The sequence below is a fragment of the Crocuta crocuta genome, unplaced genomic scaffold (assembly GCF_008692635.1).
Source record: "Crocuta crocuta isolate KB4526 unplaced genomic scaffold, BGI_CrCroc_1.0 scaffold175, whole genome shotgun sequence".
Lineage (NCBI taxonomy): Eukaryota > Metazoa > Chordata > Mammalia > Carnivora > Hyaenidae > Crocuta > Crocuta crocuta.
Genome location: NW_027530988.1, coordinates 127,394 through 152,489, shown reverse-complemented (window position 1 = coordinate 152,489; position 25,096 = coordinate 127,394). Strand labels below are relative to the sequence as shown.

Genomic DNA, 25,096 nt, shown 5'->3' with positions numbered 1-25,096 from the left:
AGAGCCTGGGATAATCTTAAGGAACTCTAGGCACATTTGGAAAAGTATGCCCTGGTAGTCCGTAAGTGTGCCTTGGTAGTTCCAAGACCTCATCCTTTTAGATGATGTCAAATAAGATAGTCAGGCCCCTGAGACCATGAGTGCCACACAAAGGGTTACAAAGTTTATCCCCAGCTACTCTGATCTAACACTGCTCCCAAGACAGGGATGTGGGTTCGTCGGGACTCTAGCTAAAGCCAAAGCATTCTGGGGGTTATGGTTCTAACTATATTCCAGCTTGACTAATCCTCAGATAGGCAATTTGATCCCCAGTACCTACTTTTCAAGCAAACTGTCATTGATGAAAGCCAATTCTCTCATAACAAAGTAAAAACCACTTGTTTGAGATTATAGTTAACATTAAGTGGTTGCTATGTACCAGGCAGTATGCCAAATGCTTTATATCCATGATCTCATTTAAATGTCAATATAACCCATATAAAGTGGATGCTGTTATTATCCCCATTTTACAGATAAGGATACTGAAGCTTAGAGCAGTGCATTTAATTACCCAAGGTTACACAGTTTTGTAAATGTTGAGCATGCATTTAAACTCAAGTAGAAGGATTTCGAGCCTACTTTCTTTATTGTGCCATCTCTCCAATGTAGATCCACTTCCACAAAGGGGCAGTATTTATTCATAAAACTCATTGTTGGACTCTACAAATGGGAGAAATTAAAGGGTATGCATGATATTGGAGGCTTAGAGACATAGTCTTGAGGAGTCTGACCTCCAACTGCTATAACACATCCTGGCTGTGAATTTCAAAGAAGGGACCCTAAAATAAAATAATTTGTTTTATTTATTAGGATATGTTGAGTCAGGGACTATTATGAGTACAATATACCAGGTGAAACTTTTCAAATGGAGGACCCTGACTGGCCCCTTTACCTTATCAGCATCATTTGGTCTTACTGCAGACTCAAGGACCAGTCTCTTACACCATTCGGGGTTTATAAGATTGTTTACCTTATTTTCTTCTGCAGCTTAGGTCACACAGCCCATCAATAGCAAAGCAGAATTTAAACACAGATCTGTTGGACTCCCGAGTACACGTTTAGTTACTATACAGTTTTATACCATTTCTACCTCATCTTAGATTACTCTAACATGGTGGCCAAGTATTCCAGTCCTCCTGGGACCATCCTAATTTCCATGTTTTGTTTCATTATTCCTACAAGCCATTAAAAGATTCCCCCAGGGGCATCTGGGGGTGGTGGCTGGGGGTGGCTGAGTTAGTTAAGCATCTGACTTTGGCTCGGGTCATGATCTCACGGTTCGTGAGCTCGAGCTCCGCATTGGGCTCTTTGCTGACAGCTCAGAGCCTAGAGCCTACTTCAGATTCTGCGTCTCCCTCTCTCTCTGTCCTTTCCCTGCTCACACTGTCTCTCTCTCTCTGTCTCTCAAAAAAGGAATAAATGGTAAAAAAATGATTCCCCCAAGTCCACTATTTTGACATTCAAAGTTTACTTTGAAATGCCCTGCCCACCCAGAAGCAGCACTCAATCCTATGTAAGATCAAGTGTCCTGATCATGTTTTTAATATGATTACTTCTTAAAAATATTTTTAATAAAATTTTTAATGTTTATTTATTTGAGAGAGAGAGAAAAAAAACAACATGAGCAGGAAAGGGGCAGAGAGAGAGGGAGACACAGAATCTGAGGCAGGCTCCAGGCTCTGAGCTGTTGGCACAGAACCCAGCATGGGGCTTGAACCTATGAACCTTGAGATCATGACCTGAACCGAAGTCAGATGCTTAACAGACTGAGCACCCAGGCACCACTGATATAATTATTTTTTTTGACATGAGTCTGTACTTCCCAGGAAGGTCCCATTTTCCAAGACTTATGGACTGCTGACATAGTCTTTTTTTAAAAAATGTTTATTTGTTTTGAAAGAGAGAGGGAGAATGTGAGAGTGAGCAGGGGAGGGGCAGAGAGAGACAGAGAGAGAGAGAATCCTAAGCAGGCTCCACACAGTGCAGATCCCCATGTGGGGCTTAATCATACAATCATGACATCATGATCTGAACTGAAATCAAGAATTGATGCTTCACTGACTGAGCCACCCAGGCACCCATGACATACTCTTTTAATGTGTTCATGTAAAAGGCCTCCAGGGCAATGGCTCATTTTAGCGGTGGCCTTCTGTAGGCAATAATGCTAAAGACATGTCAAAAGAAGCAGGTGCTATTGGACTGTGAATCAAGGGACTGGTGTTCTAATCCTAGCTCCTTCTCTGAGCTATTTCAATAGTTCCCAGGTTGAACCTGGGAAAGTCAAGTGAGACTTTCAAGTGACTGTCAAATGAGAAATTAATGACTCATTAGGAAAGTGATAAGAGCTGTTTTTCTCCAACGGCTAGAATGTGGCTAGTAAGCTAGAGGTAAGATTGTCCAGGCCCTGTTTAGAGCCTCCAGGATCACTAATCCACAGCATGGACCTTTTTGCCAGGTCCTTACAAGAGGCAGTGCTAAGGGATATGATGCTAAGTGCTAGAGTATCTGGCCATAGTGACTTCTGAAATGATTTGGGTCAGTTTTTATTGTGGCTACATATCTAGAATGTGGCTATCCCAAATGGCCTCTGACTACTTGCATAGTCTTTTTAAACACAAACATGTATTTAAATATACACAAGGAGCAGGTGCCAAAGTTACCTGTTGGTTGAGTTTTAGACAACAGGGATCATTTAGTGATAATACTCTTTAAAAACCAGTATCCTAAGAGGGTATGGAAATTGATACTAAATTTTTATTCAAAAGGCAGAAGAATATATGGGAACATATATTAAATCTATACATTGTCTTCTGTAAAGACCTCTTCCCGATACCTCTCTGTAAGCTGAGAAACAGGGCCACTTCCCTCGCTACAAAGACTAGATCAAGGTGGGGAGCAGTTCTGGATCTGATAGATCTAGTGTCTCCTTCTACCTGTTGACCCTAACTGTGGAGCTGTACAGCTATTAGGGAAACATGACTTCACTGTATACATCCCAGAGGTTGGTTTAGCTGTTGATTAATTTGATATCAATGAATAAATATTTGTTGAATGAATGATGAGGGAGTGTAATCAGTTCCTCAACTATTAGGCTCCTTGTCCAGACAGATCTGTTTGCCACATAGATTGGCATCTTCTTTAGCTAACCTACCTCCATGATAAGCAGTTCTACTACAAGGAACTATTGCACAAACCAATGTAATAGCAATTAAGTGATTTAGAAGACTTAAGGAGGGACTCTTGGGTGGGTCAGTGAGTTGAGCACCCAACTCTTGATTTTGGCTCAGGTTGTGATCTCACAGTTTTGTGGGTTTGAGCCCCACATCAGGCTCTGTGCACTGACCTTGAGGAGCCTGCCTGGGATTCTCTCTCTCTCCCTCTCTTTCTGCCCATACCTCGCTCGTGCTCTCTCTGTCTCTCTCAAAGTAAATAAGCTTAAAAAAAGATTTTAGGAGAGTGGGTTGACTACATGTAATCTGATGTAAACTAGCCTTAAGTGTTGCAGGTCTAGTGTTCCAATGCTCTAATGATACATAACAAACTACCCAAAATTTTTAGTGACTTAAAACAACCATTTTGCTATATTCCTCATGACTTTATATGTCATTGGTTTCACTTAAATTTGGGCTAGTTTAGTTAGATGATTCTTCTGTTCTGTGTTCATTAATAGAAGTTACTCAGTTGTATTCACTGGCAAGTGGATTGATCTGGAGTGTCCAAGACAGGTTGGTTCACATGTTTGGTGATAATGGCTGGAAAACTAAGTTCAGCTGAGATTGTTAACTGAAACACCTGTATGTGGCTCTTCTGTGTGGCAGTCTAAGGGTAGTTGAACTTATGTGGCAGCCCCCAGAGGGAGTATTCCAAGAGTCCTGGGTAGAAGATGTGAAGTTCCTTAGATCTGGCCTCAGAAGACTGACACTTCTGCCACATATATTAATCAAGCAAGTCACCAGATCAGCAAAGAATCAAGAAGTGAAAAGGCAGACTCCATTTCTCAGTGGCAGGAGAAGCAAAAAAATTTGTGGTCTACTTTAATCTGCCATACTTGGTAAAGGACACTAGGCAGGGAAGGAGGGATCACAATGGGAAACACTCATTGAAGGAGGGTCAAGAGAGGTGTTGGTAAATGTCAACAGGCTGGAGACCAGATGCAAGGTTGTTTTGAGTCAGAGGAATCAGAATGAAGAAGGCCCTGAAGTTCTTGTAACCAACTGATTGGCTTCTGTGGCTTTCAGATGGCCCAGAGGGTCCTTTGGGCTGCCAAGTACTATTGTAGTAAGTGCTTGTCCACATATCACAACTTGTTAAAGTTGGCAGGGTTAGACTGAATGGAAACACAAGCTGTAAATCTAAAGGTAATTATTCACAAATGAGGAAAAATCCACTGAAACCAGTAGCCTATACATTATTTTTTTAAAGGTTTATTTATTTATTTTGAGAGAGAGAGAGAGTGCATGCAGGAAGAGGCAGAGAGGGAGAGATAGAATCCCAAGTAGGCTCGACACTGAGTGAGACTTGGGGCTTGACCATGAAATCATGACCTGAGCCAGAGAGTTGGGCACTTAACTGATTGAGCCACCCAGGCGCCCTGGCCTTTACATTCTTATCAGAGGCCTGCCCTTCCCAGTTCAAAGTTCTATCCCTCCAGGAAGTTACTCAAAGTCCCTTCCCCACATAACCCTATAGTTTGTTTCTTAGTGGAATATAGCATTTCTCATAATCTGCCTGGTATCTTTGTGATTTCTGCATGTATCTAGCTCCTTCGTTAGACCATGAAACCTTGAGAAGAACTCATGTTTTATACATTTTACATGCTATCATTTGCTCTTGATATATGCTTAACAAATTAAACAATATTTTTAATTAAAGTATAGTTGACACTTTATTATACTATATTAGTGAACAGGTGTTTGTCGAATCAAAATGAGGGAGGACAAGAAGTATGCAATAAAACTGATGAGAAGAGATGAACAATGGTCATAGGTGGTAGGGCCCTAAATAAAGGGGCTTTTAGGGGTGCCTGGGTGGCTCAGTTGGTTGAGTGTCAGACTTCTGCTCAGGTTGTGATCTCATGGTTTGTGACTTAGAGCCCCATATCAGGCTCACTGCTGTCAGTACAGAGCCCACTTCAGATCCTCTGTCCTCCTCTCTCTTTGCCCCTCCCCACCATATCGCTCATCTCTCTGTTTCTATCTCTCTCTCAATAATAAGTAAACATTAAAAAAAATAAAGGGACTTCTAAGGGCTGAGAGGATGGCGCTCCTTTACCCCAGAAAGGAATCAGCCTGGACACTACACTCATCACTTAGACATTGCAGCTCAGTGCCACTGATCAGCAATTAGTGGTATAGGCTGGATATAAAGAAGAAACAGAGTGGTATCCTCTAAGAACTAGGAAACAAGGAAAATAAGATCAGTTTATGAGAGTTAACACGGTGGCGAACACAATGCCCCCTTAGCTCTGGCATAGTTATTTGGTTGGCAAAACTCCCTGATTTCATCAGTAATAGTAATCTGAAGAAAGGTTGCTTCAACTCAAGAGGGTGGCTAATTTAGAAAAGCAGGACTCAAAAGAACAAATATTGGCAAGATGCCGTTAGCACCGTCCTCCAGAATGAAGAGCTAAGTTTGGACTTTGTAAACTTTTTGCCAGTTGAGAGATTTTTCTCTGTTTTAAGGCAGAGGGAGTTCATCTGGCTCCCTGAAAGTCCAGCTGAAATCTCCTTTAGGGGATCAGTCAGTGGCTCTCTAACTGGGATAGAATCAAATTGGGCCCAACATATGTATATGAAATACATATGTGAAATTCAGGTGTGGCAAGGACATTCCTTATTAAGCCTCAGTGGGGTAGGTAGTTACCATCTCTTTGGGGATTCACTCTGGACCAGTGGTTTCCAAAAAGGTGGTCCTGGGATCAGAGATCAGAACTATCATTACCTGAGCAATACTTTTTAGAAATACAAATTCTTGGGTCCTATCCCAGATCTACTGAATCAGAAATTTCTTCAGCAAAATTGCCTGAAGAATCTGTTAAAATACTGATTGCCAAGCCCAGCCCCCAGGATTTGGAAATGCTGCTAAGGGTGCACTCCACTTGTTAAGATTAGCACTTCTCAAATTTTAATGTGAGTGGAAATTATCTGCGAACCTTGTTAAATTATAGTTTGTGATTCACAAATCAGTGAGGGAGGCTAAGAGTCTGCATTTCCAACAAGGTGATGCTGCTGATGGTGGTCCACAGCCCACCATTAGCAAGACCCTGAGGCAGAGGTTCCCAAACTTGTCTGCACATTAGTATCACTGAGGGAGCTTCAAAAACTACTGATACCTGGGGTCCTACTCTGGAGACTGTAATTTAATGGGTCTGGGGTGTGGCTTCGGATTTTTAAAAGATCTCCAATGTTTAGGCTTTGCTGGCCTTGAATTCCTTCTCAGCTAACCAGAAAGTAAACTCTAGGTCTTCCTAGTAAATTAGGAAGTGGTGGTCCCCAGTTGCTATTCTTCCTGCATCGCTAGTGTCGTCAGATCTGAGGCTTCAGTGCTCATTGGACTAAGCTGGAAGGGCTTGCATATGCTTTTCTGTCACCGGTAGGGCAGGCAGATATTTCCTACAGAGGGCTACAGAGGAGGGCACCTTGAGGTTGGGACAATTACCTCCAGTATCTCCCTTATTCCAAGGGGAAGAGGCCTTCAGAAGGAAGTCTTGTGTACACGCCACTCTGTTCTTCCTTCTTCTCAATACGCCACCACTCGTGTCTTCTTGCAGAACCTCTTTTTTGGGTTCCCTAGATCTTATGTTCTTTCACCAAACTCCTCCTCTTCCCCTATAGGCCGACCTTCAATGGGCAGTAATGCCCCTGGGGTGGGTTCAGGAATTCGTGGAGGCGTTTTTTGCTCTCATAATGATTAGAGTTATCCATAGACATTTAATGAGCAGGATTAACATCTAGTCAAGATTGCTAGACATTCAGCAACTGTTCAGGGCTCTCCCACACAATGGGGAATGTGCCTACATCACTGACAACTTTGAATGATTTGCCAGTCATTTGTGTAGTTGAAAACCCATTGTAATTAGGATCTGAATTTATTTTAAATATAAACAAGGCACTTTGTATTTAGCTTAGTATATCTTGAATTTTCCGGGAATGCCACTGGTATAAATATCATAGGATGATCACGCCTTGTTCTGTTCAAAAATTTTCCAGAAATTGTCATTTTGGAAAATCATGCCACATCAGCACCTCTATTCATGGTATCTGAATCACCATCATAACACCCCTATATCATGCTACATTTGTGACTGTTACATTCAAGGTGATATTATATAGAGCTGCATGTGTCTGAGTACTACATTGTGTCTTCTTGAATGTTGTGCCCAAATATATTTTTTTGTTTATTTAGTTATTGAGAGAGAGAAAAAGACAGAATGTGTGCTCATGAAGAGGGGTGGGGCAGAGAAAAAGGGAGAGAGAATGGCAAGTAGCCTTCTTGCTGTCAGTGTGGAGCCTGCCACAGAGCTCTATCTCATGAACCATGAGACCATGACCTGAGCTGAAAGCAAGATTCAGATGCTTAACTGACTGAGCCACACAGGGTCCTCCCAAACATTTACATGCATAAACACATAATGTTTTTATAATAGTCTTCTTTTTATCCTTTTATATCTCTTTAGACATTTTATAAATTTTTAAATTGTGTATGGAGGTATGATATATTATTTATAAATTGTAGTTCAGGGTTCTGAAGGGGGCATAAAAATATTTGTTATAAGAAGGGAGTGTTGGGACTGGTAGTGTAAGTAGCAAAGGAAGCATCTAAGGAAAGAAACTGGAATCTGGCTCAATAAATTGAGAAGGTAGGATTTGGGGGCACCCAAATCTGAGATGAAGCTCAGGTGTTTACCTGAGAATGAAAGGTATCTCCTCAAGGAAGGGAATATTACCTAGAAGACAGATAATCTGTTTTACCCAATGTAAACTTATTTCTCCTGTTACTATCTGTTTGGCTCTGCTCTTTATGAAATGGCCCTAGAATTACCATCCTAAAGGTCACTGACTCTTTCCTGAGCCTATGCCCCCGCTTCTGGGAAAAGTTCTGCTTAGCCTTTCAGGATGGCTCCAAATACATTCTTTGTAATCCACGGATCTCTCTCAGATGGACACTGACACGCTCTCAGTTCACTCTGCCTTAATTATTCCATATCTACATTTGGTTACAGGCCATTTCCCTCACCTTTTATTTCCATTTTCGCCAGGTAACTTTATGATGAATTAAGAGTCCAACTCTCTTTGATACCAAGAGAAAAGGAGTCCAGATAGGCAGAGAACATGCCAAAATCCTTCCCAAGAAACGGAGTTTGAAGATATAACAGGTGAAAGGAGAGGAACTCTAGTGACACTGGGATTTGGTTAGGAGAAAAGAGAACCAGGAAATGGGGAGTGGGGGGCGGGGAAGCGGAGGTGGGGCGGGGACTAAACGCAGGTCCCAGAAGATGCTGCAGGGTCCTCTTAAGTGTTCGGATTCCCAGCGAGCAAGTCACCTCCCCGAGGCCCCGGGCTCGCACCGCGGCGGCCACACCCCGCCGGGCCGCGTTCCCTCCCGGCTCCCCGCCCGCTCCTCCTCAAGCTTCCACTCTTCCCGACAGCGGAGCCAAGAGCCCGGCTCCCGCTTCCTGCCGCCGAGAACCTAGAGGCCCCGCTTCAGACAGCCAGGGTCTCCGGCCATACTGGTTCCGGGGACGGTCCGGGCGNCCGGAGAGGGGAGCCTGCCCGCCGCGCCCTCCCGGAGCTCGGGGAGGGGGTGTGGGTGTGAAAGGGAAAGCGGGAGAGCTGGCGAGAACTGTGAGGGGGAGGCAGGGGCGGGAGGGAGAAGGCTCCGGAAAGAGACCAGGTGAGAATGAGTCTTCACTCCTCGGCCCTGAGTGCTCCTTGGAAGGGAGAGTAGCTGCCGCTGGTGACACGTAGGTGGTGTGAGTACTGCCTCTAATAAGCAGGAGAGACTGACGCCCAACTTAAAAGTGGGCGTTAATGTGTTAACAGGCAAGGCCTCCAAAACACACTAAGTGCAGAATACGGTCCTCTGTGGAAAGGAAAAAAAAAGGTGGGGGGGGGCGGTAAACATGTATTTGTATATGCATAGAAGAGTGTCTGAAACTGCATACGAAACTGTACGTCATGGTTATCTCTGCAAAATGGAGTTAGAGATGAGATTTTTACTTTTCATTAGTAGTCCAGCTGAATCTCCCGTCACAAACTCCAGGGTCCAAAAAATATTTAACTGTGTTTTTTTCTTTTAACTTACTTTTTATTGTAAGGGTTTTTGTTTTTTTAAATCTTGGGTCAGTTCTGAGATTCCCTGCTCCTTTCCCTAGGGGCTTATATAGTGCAGACATGAGGGAAGTGTACAGGGCACAGAGGCCAACATTCTTGATGTAATCTGCTTACACTGATATCTGGTGAAACATCACTGTCTTTTTCTAGTTCTGGTTTGATAGCCCCTTCAAGTCTTGGAAGTATTCTGCATTCCTGTCCCTAAGCTCTTATATAATAAGATCTAAGTGATCAACTTAACATACTTCTCCCTAAAATACTTAAGTGTAAATAGAAGATAAGCACTTGTCCAACTAAGTAAGTAAATCATGCCTAATGGTATAAATTCAAGCATTTTCTCAGGCAGAGGTTCTTAATTTGCAGTTAATGGAGATTCTAGGAGTTCCATGAATGGGCTCCCTGACAGTTGAGTGCAAAATAGAATATACTCATGTTTTTCTGTGATAAAGCTACATAGCTTTCACTAGATTCTCAAAAACCTCTGAATCCCGCTGAGTAGGCAATGTAGAAACAATGGGGAACAAGGCTAAAGGGTCTCTGTCCTCAGGAGCTTGTTGTCTAGTGGGGGGGGCGGGTGAGACATACAGGCAATTACAGTATAAGGATGTGTTCTACGATAGAGAAAGTTTGCTGTTGTAAGAACATAGAGCCATCAACATCAGATAGGGCTGGCTGTCAGCAAAGTTGCCGTAGAGGAACTGACTATTAAATTGAGACATGCAGGGTGACAGGAAAGTAGAATTTGGACTGGTAAAGGAGGGGCTGGGGAAGGGAGTGGTCTTGGCACAAGGAAGAGTGTTTTAGGCATCTGCCTGTGTAAAGATCCAAGGTCAAGAGATACCTTGGTTACTCATAAGCTTAAAAGAGTTTGTATGGTTGCAGTTTAAGTATGAGTAGCAGTAAGGGATGAGGCTGGGAGAGTATCAGAAGCCAGGTTATGTGTATGATGCTGGCTATGCAGATGTGAACAAGAAAGAGAAGCTCCTTGAGCTTCAGGGAGTTTTATTTTAGTAAGGAGAAACAACGAACAAGTAGACGTGTAAGCAAACAAAATCATTTTTTATCGTGGTAAAACAAACAAGGTGATGTCGTAAATGGTGGCTGGGGTATGTATTGAGGAGCTCCTTTAGACAGAGCTACATATAGTGTGCCATATAGATAGAGTTTCAGCAAAGGTGGTGGCGGGTAGAATGGAGAGAAATTGGATAGATTTGAGAGACACTGAGGGAGTAGAATCATAGATTTGGTAGTTTACTGGATGACAATAATAATAAATAATAAAAGCTTCCATTTAACTAATTACCAGGCACTGCTCTAAGTGCTTAATATACTTTTATTTATTCCCATAATAACTCTGTGAGGTAGGCATTTATCTCAGTTTTGTAGGTGAGGAAACTGAGGCACAGAGAGTTTAAGTAACTAGCCCAAGTAGATTCAGGGTCTCATCAGGATTCAAACTCAAGTTTGTTTCATTCCATACCCCTGTAAGCAGAGGGGGAAAAGGAGGGGGTTGGGTTTGGGGAAGAGTGGGGAAAAGGTGATACATTTGGGGTCTAGAGTTTTGGGTACCTTTGAATCAGCCCAGTGGAGATGTCCAACAGGAAAATGGATAAGTGGATGTGAAACTCAGATGAGATCTAGGTCAAGGAATGAATTTGTGAGTTGCCAGCATAAAAATGTGACTTGGAGCCTGAGTAGGTGAGACTACCCTGGAAAAGTATAGAGTGGAATAGAATAGAATTCTAAGGAGCTTCCACATTCAAGGGACAGCAGAGAAAGGATCTTCATGAAGAGGGGGTCAGAGATGTAAGAGAAAAACCAGGACAGTAGCACCATGGCAGCCAAAGGAAAAGAAAGTTTCAATGACAGAGTAAGCAACAGTGTCATATTCTCTTGAGAGATGAAGTAAGATAAGGGCCAAGATGCATCTGTTCTCGTAGTAACAAGAATTCCATTGGTTAACCAAGAGGACAGCTTTGGAGGCATAGGAGCCACAGAATCCAATTTAGTTGGTTGAACAGTGAGTAGGAGGCAAGGAAGTTGAGGTTGGTGAATATAGACATCTTGATCAAAATGTTTGTTTCTCTAGAGCTAAGTATCTAGAGTCCAGATTATAGGTGCTCCCCCTATATTTAGCCGGGATCACACTCATAGCTCTAGGGGGCTCCTCCTTCATGAGAAGACATGTCCTTTTCATTTAGACTTCCCTGCTTTTAAGCTACTACCTTACCTTTTCCCTACTCCTCTCACTTAGAGTACCTAGAGAACTCCTAAGTGTTCATTCTCTCTGTGTTTATTCTCTCTGTATAATATTCTCTGAATGCATCCTTAGAATGAACCTAGTCCTGGACAAAGAAATCTTGGTTGTTCTCTGCCTGCAAGTCACTGGCATTATGGGGAGGACTATTGGAAAGACCTACTCCCAGTGCAAATGCACTCCAGGAGCTCATCACCTGTCTTTCTTTCCTTCTAGGCATATGCTGGTTGGGCTCCAGCTATGGAGAAACTCCATGGGCATGTGTCTACCCACCCAGATATCCTCTCCTTGGAGAACCGGTGCCTGGCCACACTTCCTGACCTGAAGACCATGGAGAAACCACGTAGGCATGTGTCTGCCCACCCAGACATCCTCTCCTTGGAGAACCGGTGCCTAGCCACACTTCCTGACCTGAAGACCATGGAGAAACCACGTGGGCATGTGTCTGACCACCCAGACATCCTCTCCTTGGAGAACCGGTGCCTGGCCACACTTCCTGACCTGAAGACCATGGAGAAACCACGTGGGCATGTGTCTGCCCACCCAGACATCCTCTCCTTGGAGAACCAGTGCCTGGCCACACTCCCCATTCTAAATAGTACTGTGTCTGCCAGCCGCTTGCTCCACTGTCTCCAGAGAGCTGATTTGGTGAAAGGTGATCACAGCCTGAACATCAGCAACTGCCTGCTCTCTGAGCCTCCAACTTGGAGGGCCCAAGGCCTCTCTGAGGGGCTGGGCCATCTGACCTGCCCCAGGGCCTTTAATTCCATCTCTGCCACAGAGAGATCTCCTGAAACAGCTTTGGTAATGGCTCCAGGCACCCACCTTAAGTCCACCCATGTCTGTTGGATGCTATAGTCCCTAGATTTTGATGTCATGGTTTCCCTCTGACCTGCTCTGTGTCTGTGTACCTTCTACCCTCAGAGCCCCTTCCTGAGGTGCCCTTTCTCCTCGGGCTGTGTTCTTCGGCATCATTACTTTTATTGCATATCTAGTTCAAATATTCTGGACAACAGAGCCAAAGCAGGTCCAGCCCTGAGAAAGCCCCTGCTTAGGAGGAGGGGCAGCATGATACTGTAGGAGCAGTCAGTCAAGTGCTTTTGAGATCTTACATCTGGCATGAGACACATCTGCTATACCGGGGTCCACTTCCCTGTATGTATATGTGTAAACGTATGTCCACTTGTACACATCAATACAAGCACATTTACAATACAGAGCAGAATCGGTAGGTAAATACATATTCCTTCTGTATGGACTTGGGATTCAGACTGAGGCAAAGGCTATACTATCTCTGCCAATTACAAGCCATACAACCTTGGCCAAGATTTAACCTTTTGAAACTTTAAGTTCTCCATCTTTATAATGCAGTCAATGAGGGGCTCCTGGGGGGCTCAGTCAGTTGGGCGTCCAACTCTTCATTTTGGCTTGGGTCATGATCTCAGGGTTGTGGGATAGAGCCCCACATCAGTCTCCACACTGAATGTGGAGCCTGCTTGGGATTCTCTTACTCTCTCCCTCTGCCCCCTCCCCCATCTGCATGCACTCTCTCTAAAACATTAATTAATTAATTAATTAATTTAAAAATATAGTCAATGAAAATCTACCTCATAGGGTCATTGTCAGGATTACTATGGCCATCTTACATTTATGTGAGGCTTTGCAATTTGCAAAGAGCCATTCATATATTATCCCACTTAATTTTCTAATGGCACCGTCAGGTGGGTGGTGGTAGGGAATGACCTGCTCAGAGGTCAAGCAGTTCAAGACTGCTGGGGGATTGATCTGGGACTTGGCCCTTTTTCTTCTGAATCTAGAATACCTTAATAGTATCCTGGGAGGTGTGTTGTGAAGGGCCCCAGACTCCTAAGCTTTGGCATCAACAAGGAGAAGAAAGCAAGGGGAGATCCCAAAGCATCACAAGTTTGAGTTGGGAAAGGTGGGGTGTGTGAGAATGAGGGGGTCACTGCATCAGCCAGGATAGATCCATGTTGGAGAGTAAAGGGGGAAGGAGAGGACTTTAGATGATAAAAGATTAGATGTAGACTCTTCCTGTCTCTGGGAGCTGCCTTCAGATCTGTCTTTGAGGGACTGTGGGTACATGCTGTGATTAACAAGTGCCACTATCCCCAGGATCATTGCTCCTCTTCAGAAGAGAAAATGCCAGAAGCAAAGGAATGGGCAGAGGTTCAAATGCCTTTTTATAACCTAAGCTTGGGAGAGGAGGAAAAGGTAGAGGAGCCGGTCCTGAAGCTCACCGCTGGGGACTCTGGATCTTGTTCTGAGCCCACTGACCAGGCCATTAAGGAAAAGAAGGTAACAGTCCCAGAGCTGGGGAGAAGTTGATGATGGTGGAGGGGAGGATGCATGCGAGGGGTGGTGACGGAAGGCCGAGCCAGATCCCCTCCACAGATAGAAGGGGAAGGAGATGGGACATTGCCCAGCTCTTATTTCTCACTCCCTAATCCCTTTTTCTAACCTCTCAGTTGGACAAACATCTTCCTGAATGTCGGGTTGTTTTTCTCTGTTCTAGATTTCCTAAGCTGGCCTGAGCTGGTGCTTCAGTTGATCCTCATTCCTTCTTTTTTTCCTTTCTCCCATCTCTTTCCTGATTCTCAGATGGCTCTCATGAGCTTGCTGTGCTCCACAGTGGCATCAAATGTAAACATAAAAGATGCATTTGACCCTACCTCGGTGTCCCTCTTTGAAATCTGTAGTGAGCTTGCCCCCTTGGAGCCCGAGTTCATCCTCAAGGTACTGTGCCTGTGAGGGAGTGGATGGGAGCGGGGAGGTAGGAAGTGTGGCCATGGTGTGTGAGTGGTCAGTGGCCAGCTTGGTACCAGGGGTGGGAGGGAGGAGGTTCACATGGGAAGGGAAGATGATCTTTGGGTGAGTCTGAGGGCTAGTCCCTGGGGTTCTCTGGGGAGCAGGGGAAGATGAGATTGGGAAAGAGTATACTAGGACTCATTTGTTTAGTAAGTACAAGTGCTAGGCTAAGTACATAGTGCTATGCCATGAGGGTCATTCCAAAAGATGTAATTAAACTTGGATCTGGCTCTTAAGGAGTTGATGATATTGTTAGGGAAGCAGAACACTCCCAAGTATTATATAAATGCAAATAGAGTAGTAGGTAGTGAAGGCTTCAGAAACAGGAAAGGGGGGAAAAGAGTTTTCTATGAGGCTTTGGAAGACATCAGGTTTAATCAGCAGTTTGAACCCTGGGTAAAATTTCCATAGACTTTGATGATGGAAGCCTTCTAAGTGCCTGGTTGACTTGGGAGGTAGTTTAGTAGACACGGAAGAAGCCGTGCTGCAAAGGTACATAGGGGCTAGATTATGGAGACATAGAGTGCTAACCCAGGAGGCTTGGACTTTCTATTTTATAGACCATATAAAGGGCTCAGGAAAGGTTTTATGCAGGCAGATTAGGTTCACAAGTTAGTTTTGGGCATGATGTTGTGGGACAAGAGGCTGAGATGCCCGCCTTCCTCACCCTTTGCCCTAGGCATGTCTGTACACTAGGCAGCAGCTGAACATCCGGGATGTGGCCAACAAAATGTTGGCCATTGCTGCCTTCTTGCCTGTCTGCCGCCCTTACCTGCGATGATATTTCTGTGCCATTGTCCAGCTGCCTTCTGATTGGATCCAGGTAGCTGAGTTCTACCAGGTATGGCACTCAGTTCCCTGAGCTTTGGCTCTTACTGGTTCCTCCTCCTTTGCTCACTGCATCCCTGTGGAAAATTCTCAGCCAGTTTTTGCCTCCCCTCAGCTATCTTCAACCCTACAGCCCAGGCAGGACAGCTTCTCCCTGAACTGGGTTGAGTTGCCCAACAGGAGGAAAATGATTGAGAAGAGCTGGACCGCAGTTTGAGGAAAATTGGTCTTATTCTGGACTTCATGTTTATGACTGGCCCGGTACCACAGAAGTTGTCACTTTAGAGGGCTGGGAACTGCCTCCATATTCTGTGCTCTCATTTAACCCTAGAAAGTGGTCTTGCTTGTTTAAGAGGTCAGTTTGTGTCTCACTCCTGATGGCCTCTCCTCCCTCTCTGATAGGACCTGGCTAAAGGAGAGGAGGACAAGCTGGTGCCCCTGCCTGCCTGCCTGCGTGCTGCTATGACTGACAAATTTGCCCAGTTTGATGAATACCAGCTGGCTAAGTACAACCCTTGGAAACACCGGGCCAAGAGACGTCCCCGCCGGCCCCCTCGCCCCCCAGTCAGTCCCTGCTCAACCTGGTCATTCAGTCCAGGCCCCTTTTCTCTGGAGAGAGGGAGGGTTGGAGGAACATGCTGACTCTGGGAGATCCCACACTGAACATCTGACATGTTCCTACCGCCAGAAGTAAAAGGTGTCAGAGAAAGGCAGAGGAGCTGAGTAGAGCTCAGGGGCAAAGAGGCAGGGCTTACCTCTTTCCTGAGTGCCTTCCTTTTTAGTAGAGAGGGGCTTTTGGAACTATTGGAATGAATCTCTCTAGGGACAAGCTCCATTTTCCTTTTTGAAATTTCTTCTTCTGGGGCACCTGGGTGGCTTAGTTGGCTGAGTGTCTGACTTGATTTTGGTTCAAGTTATGATCTGAGTCATGCGATCAGGCCCCACATTGGGCTCCATGCTGAGTGTGGAGCCTGCTTAAGATTCTCTCTCTCTCTCTGCCTCCTTCCCCTACTTGCTCTTTTCAAATTAAAAAAAAAAAAAAATGGGGGCACCTGGATGACTCAGTTAAGCATCTGACTCTTGATATCAGCTTAGGCCATGATCGCACAGTCATGAGATCGAGCCTAGTGTCAGGCTCTGCACTAAGCATGGAGCCTGCTTGGGATTTTCTCTGTCCCTCTCTCTCTGCCCCTCCCCAACTTGCGCACACAGGCACGCACACTCGCTCTCTCGCTCTCTCTCTCAAATAAACGTTAAAAAAATAAAAATGAAATTGCTTTCCTGTCCCTGCAGAAGACGAAGCCCCCATTTTCCGAGACACAGTGTTTGCCAAGGTACCTTAAGCCTCTTAAAGATGAACAGAAAAAGGTGAGTGCCTTGTTCTGGGATACTGTATATATGCATGTACAACTTTTTCTTATCTAATATTTCAAAATGGAATTCCATTTGGTTTAGAAATACTAATGGTATGGTAGGCACATACCAGTTTCCTACCTGGGGAGTTCTCAGTCCTGATTATATGCTCAGGTGTTGAGAGCACTAAGAAAGGCTCCTTTTATTTTCCAATTTGCTCCCCTTGGTATTTACTGACAGGTGGCGTGTCCAGCCGGATAAGTGAGTTAAAAATGTGTGAAACATCTACCTTCCATAGGAAGTTTGAAAAACAAACCAAGCAAAACCTTTTGCGTTAATGACAAATGAGACTCCGCACTTGGTGGTTAAGATCATAGAATCAGGGTTTGGACCTGGGTTTGAATCCCACCACCACCACCACTTGCTGGCTGTGGACTTTAGCCAAGTGACTTACCCTGTCCTCCTTCAGTTTCCTCAGATATAAAATGGAGATAATAGCAGCACCTCATTGGGTGTTTCATTGGGTTTTGTGAGGATTAAACCAATTACTGAATTTAAAGTACTTCTGGGGTGCCTGGGTGGCTCAGTCAGTTGAGCACTGACTCTTGATTTCTGCTCAGGTCATGATTCCAGGGTCTTGGGATCGAGTTCCACATAAGAGTTTGTGCTTAGTGTGAAGCCTGCATAGGATTCTTTCTCCCTCTGCCCTTCTCCCCCGGCTTGCACTCTCTTCCTCTCGAAAGAAAGAAAGAAAGAAAGAAAGAAAGAAAGAAAGAAAGAAAGAAGGAAGGAAGGAAGGAAGGAAGGAAGGAAGGAAGGAAGGAAGGAAGGAAGGAAGGAAAGAAAGAAAGAAAGAAAAAGAATTTCTAACAATATGTGGCACTGAATAAGTGTTAGCTATCACCAATCATCATTAAAATAGATCGTTAGGAAAATGTATGATAGTGTTATAAGAGAACACATTTTCAGTTGGTCAGCTGATCTTTTCTCTTTATTCTAATACATCCCAAAGTAAGCTCTTCTACCACAGATGATTCTGGAAGCCAATTTCTTTCAGTTTACTCATTTCTCACAGCATTGTTCTGATACCTCCATTTACATCCTCCTCCAAGTCTTGGGATTTAAATAAGAGCTGCTTTTTTCCTTTCCCTTCAAGAATAAGATGTTCTCTGTTCATTTTATCCCCATCTTGTTTTCCACAAGCCAATTATTTCATGGTAATTGAGTTATTGATAGCTCAGTCTTGGTATAAATGAAACACAGTGACTCCAAAGAGCTACTATCGTGTGTTCACTGAAGGATCTCTTGTTGCTGGAGATTTTTGCCCCCATTCCTATTCTTTGCCTAGATCTACTCTGGGTAAAGAAATGACCTCATAGCTATAGGAGGTTTGAGGTTCTGATTTCTGAAGCAAGTGACTATGGTCATGGATTAAATGACCCCTGTGTGACCTGAGGGATATTTCCACAGTTTGAGGAGACCTACAATGCAGTACCAAAGAAAAAGCAGCCAAGATTCACTCTGAAGAAGTTAGTACAGCGACTGCACATCCAGGAGCCTGCTCAGCATGTCCAAGCCCTGATGGGCTACAGGTGAGAAGACACACCCTGAACATACCTTCCACCTGGGTAACGCCATGGCTTTTTCAGCATCCATGGTCCCAGCTCCTGTAGTTCTGACCCCGGCAACATTAGTTTGGGCAGATATGGGCTGTAAACATGACTGACTAGCTTTGACTGACTGACTTTTTCTGAGTTATTTTCAGTTGGCCTGGAAATGATAATCTTTTCCTTCTCTGTCTCAGATACCCCTCCACCCTACAAAAGTTTTCTCGAAGTCGCCTCCCTGGGCCTTGGGATCCTAGCAGAGCTGGGAAGCGGATGAAGCTTCTTCAGCCAGAGACCTGGGAGCGGGAGCTGAGCTTGCGGGGAAACAAAGCTTCCGTCTGGGAGGAACTCATTGGTAGAGTAACTTTGATCATATACGGCCTTCCTCTCTTCCCCATGCACACATCTACATTATGGAAACTGACTTAATTTCCATGGCATGATACAGTTAATCTCTTGCCTGGTGGTTGCATCACTGAAAGTGATCAGATTTATGATGTTTGCCACTGAGTACACCAAAGTGGACCAGTGGTACCTGCTTTGAGTAGTATTGGCATCATAGGGTGATCATTCTTCCAGATGTGGCTAGGTAATGCACCAGCCTCTATCAACATGTGACAAAAATGGTAACTTCTCTCTGATTTCACTTGCATCATACTGGATAAGCCATCCAAACAAGATGGGACTGGTACATGGCATATTGGAATCTCCACAGAAACCCATAAGTTTAGGACATGGATGATTTAGGCAATTTGCCCATACTAATAAAGAAAAAGCATTTTTAATTGGGAGGACCAAGTTACTCTCAGTCTTCGGTTGGTCTCTTTTAGCCTATTTTTAATTATAGAAGGCTCTTTCTATTCGATTTTGTCTTTTTTTTACTTCCTCTTTCATCTTTGAAAATTTCAAGTCTACTTCTATCTGTTGGAAAAATATCTTGCTGTGGATCTCTTAACTGCTTGAGTTTTGGAGAGTTCATACTTTGGAGCTTCAGAAGCCCCAGTTGTTTTTTACCTATTTCTCTGTGAACTGCCAAGTACAGATAATACTCAGGGCAGCCCGAATTGCTCAGCTGTTTATCTGTCACAGCTCTCACTGTGATGGTATAGTCATCAGAATCACATGGGGATTAAAACACACACATACCTAACAGCCTCTTCCCCAACATTTGATACTTTGGGTGGAATAGAATACAGTGGCCTGGATGGCATCCAGGATGTATAGATGATTCTGGTATGGGTCATTTCCACTTCCTCCCTCTGCCCCTGAAAATTAAAACTGTCATTTATCTAGGCTGAGACTAATGCCCATAGTCTAATCCGGTGGGCTCAAGAGGCTTTTTTTTTTAATTTAAAAAAAATTTACTTTTGAGAGACAGAGCATGAGTGGGGGAGGGGCAGAGAAGGAGATACAGAATTTGAAGCAGCCGCCAAGCTCTGAGCTGTCACTATAGAGCCTGACGTGGGGCTTGAACTCGTGAATCACAAGATCATGACCTGAGCTGAAGTTCGCTGCTTAACCGACTGAGACACCCAGATGCCCCCAGAGATTTTTGATCATATATTACACAAAAAGTTTTGGAATATACCAGAATGATTTATATATAATTTAAACAGTTTGGTATATGTACTAATAAATTATATACTTTAGGAAATACATGAAATATAATTATATAAATACAGAGCTGAAAGTCAGTATGAGTGGAGGAGGGGCAGAGAGAGAGAGGGAGACACAGAATCTGAACCAGGCTCCAGGATCTGAGCTGTCAGCACACAGCCCAACATAGGGCTCAATCCCATGAACCAGGAGATCAGGACCTGAGCCAAAGTTGTACGCTCAACCAACTGAGCCACCCAGGCGCCTCTTAAAAGAGGTGTTTTTTTTTAATGTTTATTTATTTTTGAGAGAAGGAGAGAGAGCAAGAGAGGGAGAGAGAACGAGAACGAGAGCACACAAGTGGGAGAGGGGCAGAGAAAGAGGGAGACAGAGAATCCAAAGCAGCCTCCAGGCTCTAAGCTGTCAGCACAAGACCCTGACATGGGGCTCAGAGCCATGAACTGTGAGATCATGACCTGAGCTGAAGTTGGACACTCAACTGACTCAACTGACCCAGGTGCCCCTGGAAATCATTACTCTAAATTAAAGAATATATTTTGCCAGTTGAGTCCAATCTCAGGGCTGGAGCCAGCAAAGTAATAATAGAAGTTGTTTATTCAAATAGCCATTATAAACAATGTTATATAAATCTTGCTCCACACTTCAGGCCAATTCTGTTTTTATGATCCCAGACCTCTAAAACATTTTGAGTAGGGTAGATCGTATGTTATAGTACCTCACCCTCCATCTTGAATTTTCTACGTGGCCTCTTGCTCTGGTCTGTGACCTCTTTTACTCCTCCTTTGTTTGCTTTCCTCACCCTGTGCCTGACCCTCCACAGAGAATGGGAAGCTTCCCTTCATGGCCATGCTTCGGAATCTGTGCAACCTGCTGCGAGTTGGAATCAGTGCCCGCCACCATGAGCTTGTGCTCCAGAAACTCCAGCATGAGGTATGTGGGAGGCTCAGGAAGACTAGTGGTTGCAGAGGTGCTGCCACATCTTCCTTGAGGCTGGGGAAGGCCATGGCCACCAAGCCACTTCCAAATGAGCTGTACACAGGTACATGGGGGAGACAGATCTGGGGAGACAACCCCCAGAGATTCAAGTATAAAAACTTTTCCTTTTTATATTCTGGGATCATTGATTTACCAAGAAGAAATACTTTGTGATGTAACTGACTTCAGAGGGAGTCTGGTACAAAAGAAATAAATTTGGCTCCTTCCATTACTTCCTCTCCATTTTTCTTCACCTCTTCTCATTTTCTCACTTGACAACTTTCTTTTTTCTTTATTCTTCTCCACCTTTCTCTGTATCTCTTCTCTAATATTCATTTTATGCTTCTTCACTTTCCCACAAATCTAATAGAGTAGTTATCTCATACTCCTGGCCCCTGATTTACCTCCCTACCCCCTGATATTTATCTCATGACCCCTCCTTTGTTTTTGTTTTTAAATTTTGTTTTTACATTTATTTATTTTTGAGAGACAGAGTGAAACAGAGCATGAGCAGGGGAGGGGCAGAGAGAGAGAGGGAGACACAGAATCTGAAGAAGGTTCCAGGCTCTGAGCTGTCAGCACAGAGCCGGACATGATGACCCCTCCTTTGCTTTCCAGAAATCGGTGATCCACAGTCGGCAGTTTCCGTTCAGATTCCTTAATGCCCATGACTCCATCAATAACCTTGAGGTTCAACTCAAAAATAAAGGTATTTATTATCTCTCTTCTTCTGAATCTTGTTTGTTTCTCATGTCGGAGAGTAGGTGACACAGGAGCATTGGTATGTGTCAGCCTCCTGCTTTCTAGTCCCAGGGTATAAGGTGGGCAGAGGTCAGACACTTGCCAGCTCAAGGGTCTGGGCTCAGGCCGGTATTGATGGGAGGACAAATGGAGGGACCACAAGCTGCTTGACTCAGTTGCTTACCTGTCATCACACAGCATTGCCACTTCCTTCCAACACAAAACTGATGCATACGATAATGAGTAGAAATGCAAGAAAGGACAAGAATTGGACCTATCGGAGGTATCCTTACAACCCACGTCGTCGGGAACTTCGGACAACAATGATGATACCTGTGATATACGAGCAGCTTAAGCGGGAAAAGCTGAAAATACAAAAGGCCAGGTGTGTGTGTGTGTGTGTACATGCACAAATGTGCATATGTGCATGTGCTATCTGGGAGCAAAGGGTGGGCACCAAGAGTCACCCTTACAGGACTTGGGAGTCATCTAAAACCCGAACTTTTATTCTGTAAAGACATACTTGTCCCAGTGGCTCAGACTTGTCTGGTTCCAATCATCTCTTGCATAGCAAACCTTGTCTTTAACATTGTCCTATGGAGAGATCATGAAAAAAAACTATGTTTTGGCCTTCAATTCATTTTATTTTATTTTCATGTTTATTTTTTATTTTGGGGGGGGGGCGGCAGAGAGAAGGAGAGAGAGAGGATCCCAAGCAGGCTCTACACTGACAGCAGAGAGCCTGATGTGGGGCTCGAACTCAGGAACTGTGTGACCATGACCTGAGCCAAAGGTGGATGCTCAATCGACTGAGCCACCCAGGTGCCCTTAGGCCTCTAATTTATTATGTGATTGTTTTATTGGTTTCTGTGGGTTCTGTGAATCTGCATAATATTTCTCTTTCTCTTAGTGTATGCTAGTGTCCTCTGCTTCTGCTCTGGTTTCATTTCTTTTTCTTCTCCAAATAAGATGTCTGTTTGTTCTTTTTGTTTCTGTCTCTTTCTCAGTCTTTATTTTCTGACTCATTTGCTTTCTTTCTTTATACATATACAAGATATGTATAAAAAATCTTTACATATTTATAAAGATAGTTAATACCAAGCAGGCTCAAAGTCAGACATAAACCTGTAAGTTTGATGAAGTCCCAGCACTCTGTCCTTCAGGTGCTTCAACAGTATCTTCATTCAAGATACTTCATTCATTCGAGACAAACTCAGGGCTCATCTAACCTACTACAATCAGTGTAGGTTAGATGAATCAGTGAATCTTCTGAATCAGTGAATCAGTGGCTGAACACACGGTCATTTAAGAATGAAGCTTGGCGTACAGTCTAAACAATGTGCCTTCTCTGACCAGTAGACTGGCCACTAGCCACATGTGGCCAATTGGACCTAACATGCACTAGATTTTGAGGACAGTATGAAAAAGGATGTAAAATATCTCTATAACTTTTGTATTAATTCTATGTTAAAATGAAAATATTTTAACATCCTATGTTAAATATCATATTAAGTTAATTTCTCCTGTTTCTTTTTTTTAATGTGGCTACTAAAAATTTTTAATTACATGTGTAATTTAAATTTTATTTTATTTCATTAATTGTAACTTAATTCTGTTGGATAACACTGGTAGAGACTATTGAATTTTCTAGATTGAAAACAGTATTATGAAAAGATTTTAAACACATACACACAATGAAAATAGTATAATGGACTCCCATAAAACTGTTAGCATATTCAGTGATTATTTAGATTTTACCATAGTTCCTTTCCTGGTCCCTTCTTTTTAGGGGAAAGATGTTCTTAAGAAGATGTTTTTAAGAATGGTGAATAATATGATACATTTTATTTCATCCTTTCATATTTCACGTGTGTTGTTTTTATTTTAATTTTTTAATGCTTATTTATATTTGAGAGAAAGAGAGAGAGAGAAAGAGTACAAGTGGGAGAGGGACAGAAAGAAAGGGAGTTAGAATCTGAAGCAGGCTTCAGGCTCTGAGCTGTCAGCACAGAGCCTGATGCGGAGCTCAAACCCACAAACCGTGAGATTATGACCTGAGCCAAAGTCAGACATTTAACTCACTGAGTCACCCAGGTGCCCCTCACATGTATCTTTTAAAACAGGCATTTTCAGGGTGCCTGGGTGGCTTAGTCAGTTGAGTGTGTGCCTCTTGATTTTGACTCAGGTCATGATCTCACAGTTTATGAGTTTGAGCCTCAAGTCAGAATCTGTGCTAGCAGTGCAGGGCCTGCTTGGGATTCTCTCCTTCTCTCTCCCTCTGCCCCTTCCCTGCTCATGCTAGCTCTTTCTCAAAATAAATAAATACTTAAGAAAAAGAAATTAAAACAGATATTGTCTTATGTAATTAAAATGTCATTAATATACCTAATAGAACTGAAAATAATTCCTTGGTATTATCATTTATTATCTAGTCCATATTGAAAATTCCCAATTATCTCAAAAGTAGGATTTCACAATTTTATTCAAATCAAAATCCAAATAAGGCATACACATTACATTTAATTATTAAGTGTCTTATTTTTTTTTAATCTTTTCATTTTCTTCATGCCATTGACTTGCTGTAGAAACTGGGTTCAAGGGCTTCACAGAATGTCCCACATTCTGGATTTGTCAACTTCCTCATGGTGTCTTCTAACTTGTTTCTCTGTTTCATGTACTGAGGGCATTAACTCTAAAGGCTTGTATAGATTCAGATTTCACTTTTTTTTTCCTTGCAAGAATATTTCATAGTACATCCTCTGTACACTATGAGTGAGATTAGCAGACTTCTTTTTTTAACCTTGTAAAATACAGGCTCATGAGGCACCAAAGATCTGGTGGTCGTACTCAGTGTGATGCAAACTAAGATTGACTCAGGTGCTTAAATGGTTATAGCCTGATATCTTCACTGGAAGTTGATAGTTCATCCATTGGTGATCTTTTCCTGAACTAATTGTTTCATTAACAGTTCTAGAATGGGAGTTTTCTATCATTCCCATATTCATTAGCTGGAATTCTGTAAAGAATTTGCCTTATCAACTAAAGCTGTTTAGTTACCCTGGAGTAGAGATTCTACTAGAAATATGAGGTGAATGTTCTTTTTTTGGTCCCCTTTAATTGCCTCTTTTCAGAATAAGGAGTTAGTATTCTTTAAAATGCAATTTAAGGGGGGGGAGGGGGGATGGGCATGGAGGAGGGCACTTGTGGGGATGAGCACTGGGTGTTATGTGGAAACCAATTTGACAATAAACTATTTGTAAAAATAAATAAATAAATAAATAAAAATAAAAAGCCTAAAAAAAATTAAAAAATACAATTTAAGGAGTACTTGGGTGGCTCAGTCGGTTGGGTGTGTGACTTTGGCTCAGGTCATGATCTTGTGGTTCATGAGTTCAAGCCCCGTGTCAGGCTCTGTGCTGACAATTCGGAGCCTAGAGCCTGCTTCGGATTCTGTGTCTCCCTCTCTAAGTTAAATGTTGCCTCATGAAGTAAGTATGGGTTGATGTGGCAGGGGGGGGGAA

At 43.4% G+C, this 25,096-nt stretch overlaps 1 protein-coding gene across 1 annotated transcript in view; it reads left to right on the top strand.

Moving 5' to 3' along the window:
• Positions 1-15,222: 15,222 nt before the first annotated feature.
• TEP1 (telomerase associated protein 1) overlaps positions 15,223-25,096 on the top strand; it is a 31,424-nt gene continuing 21,550 nt past the window's right edge. Inside the window, exons 1-8 of the mRNA XM_077770304.1 lie at positions 15,223-15,295; positions 15,685-15,846; positions 16,576-16,650; positions 18,106-18,227; positions 18,440-18,597; positions 20,680-20,789; positions 21,453-21,543; positions 21,774-21,960. Coding sequence (XP_077626430.1) covers positions 15,745-15,846; positions 16,576-16,650; positions 18,106-18,227; positions 18,440-18,597; positions 20,680-20,789; positions 21,453-21,543; positions 21,774-21,960 — 845 coding nt within the window. The 5' untranslated portion in view covers positions 15,223-15,295; positions 15,685-15,744. The remainder of the gene's footprint in view (positions 15,296-15,684; positions 15,847-16,575; positions 16,651-18,105; positions 18,228-18,439; positions 18,598-20,679; positions 20,790-21,452; positions 21,544-21,773; positions 21,961-25,096) is intronic.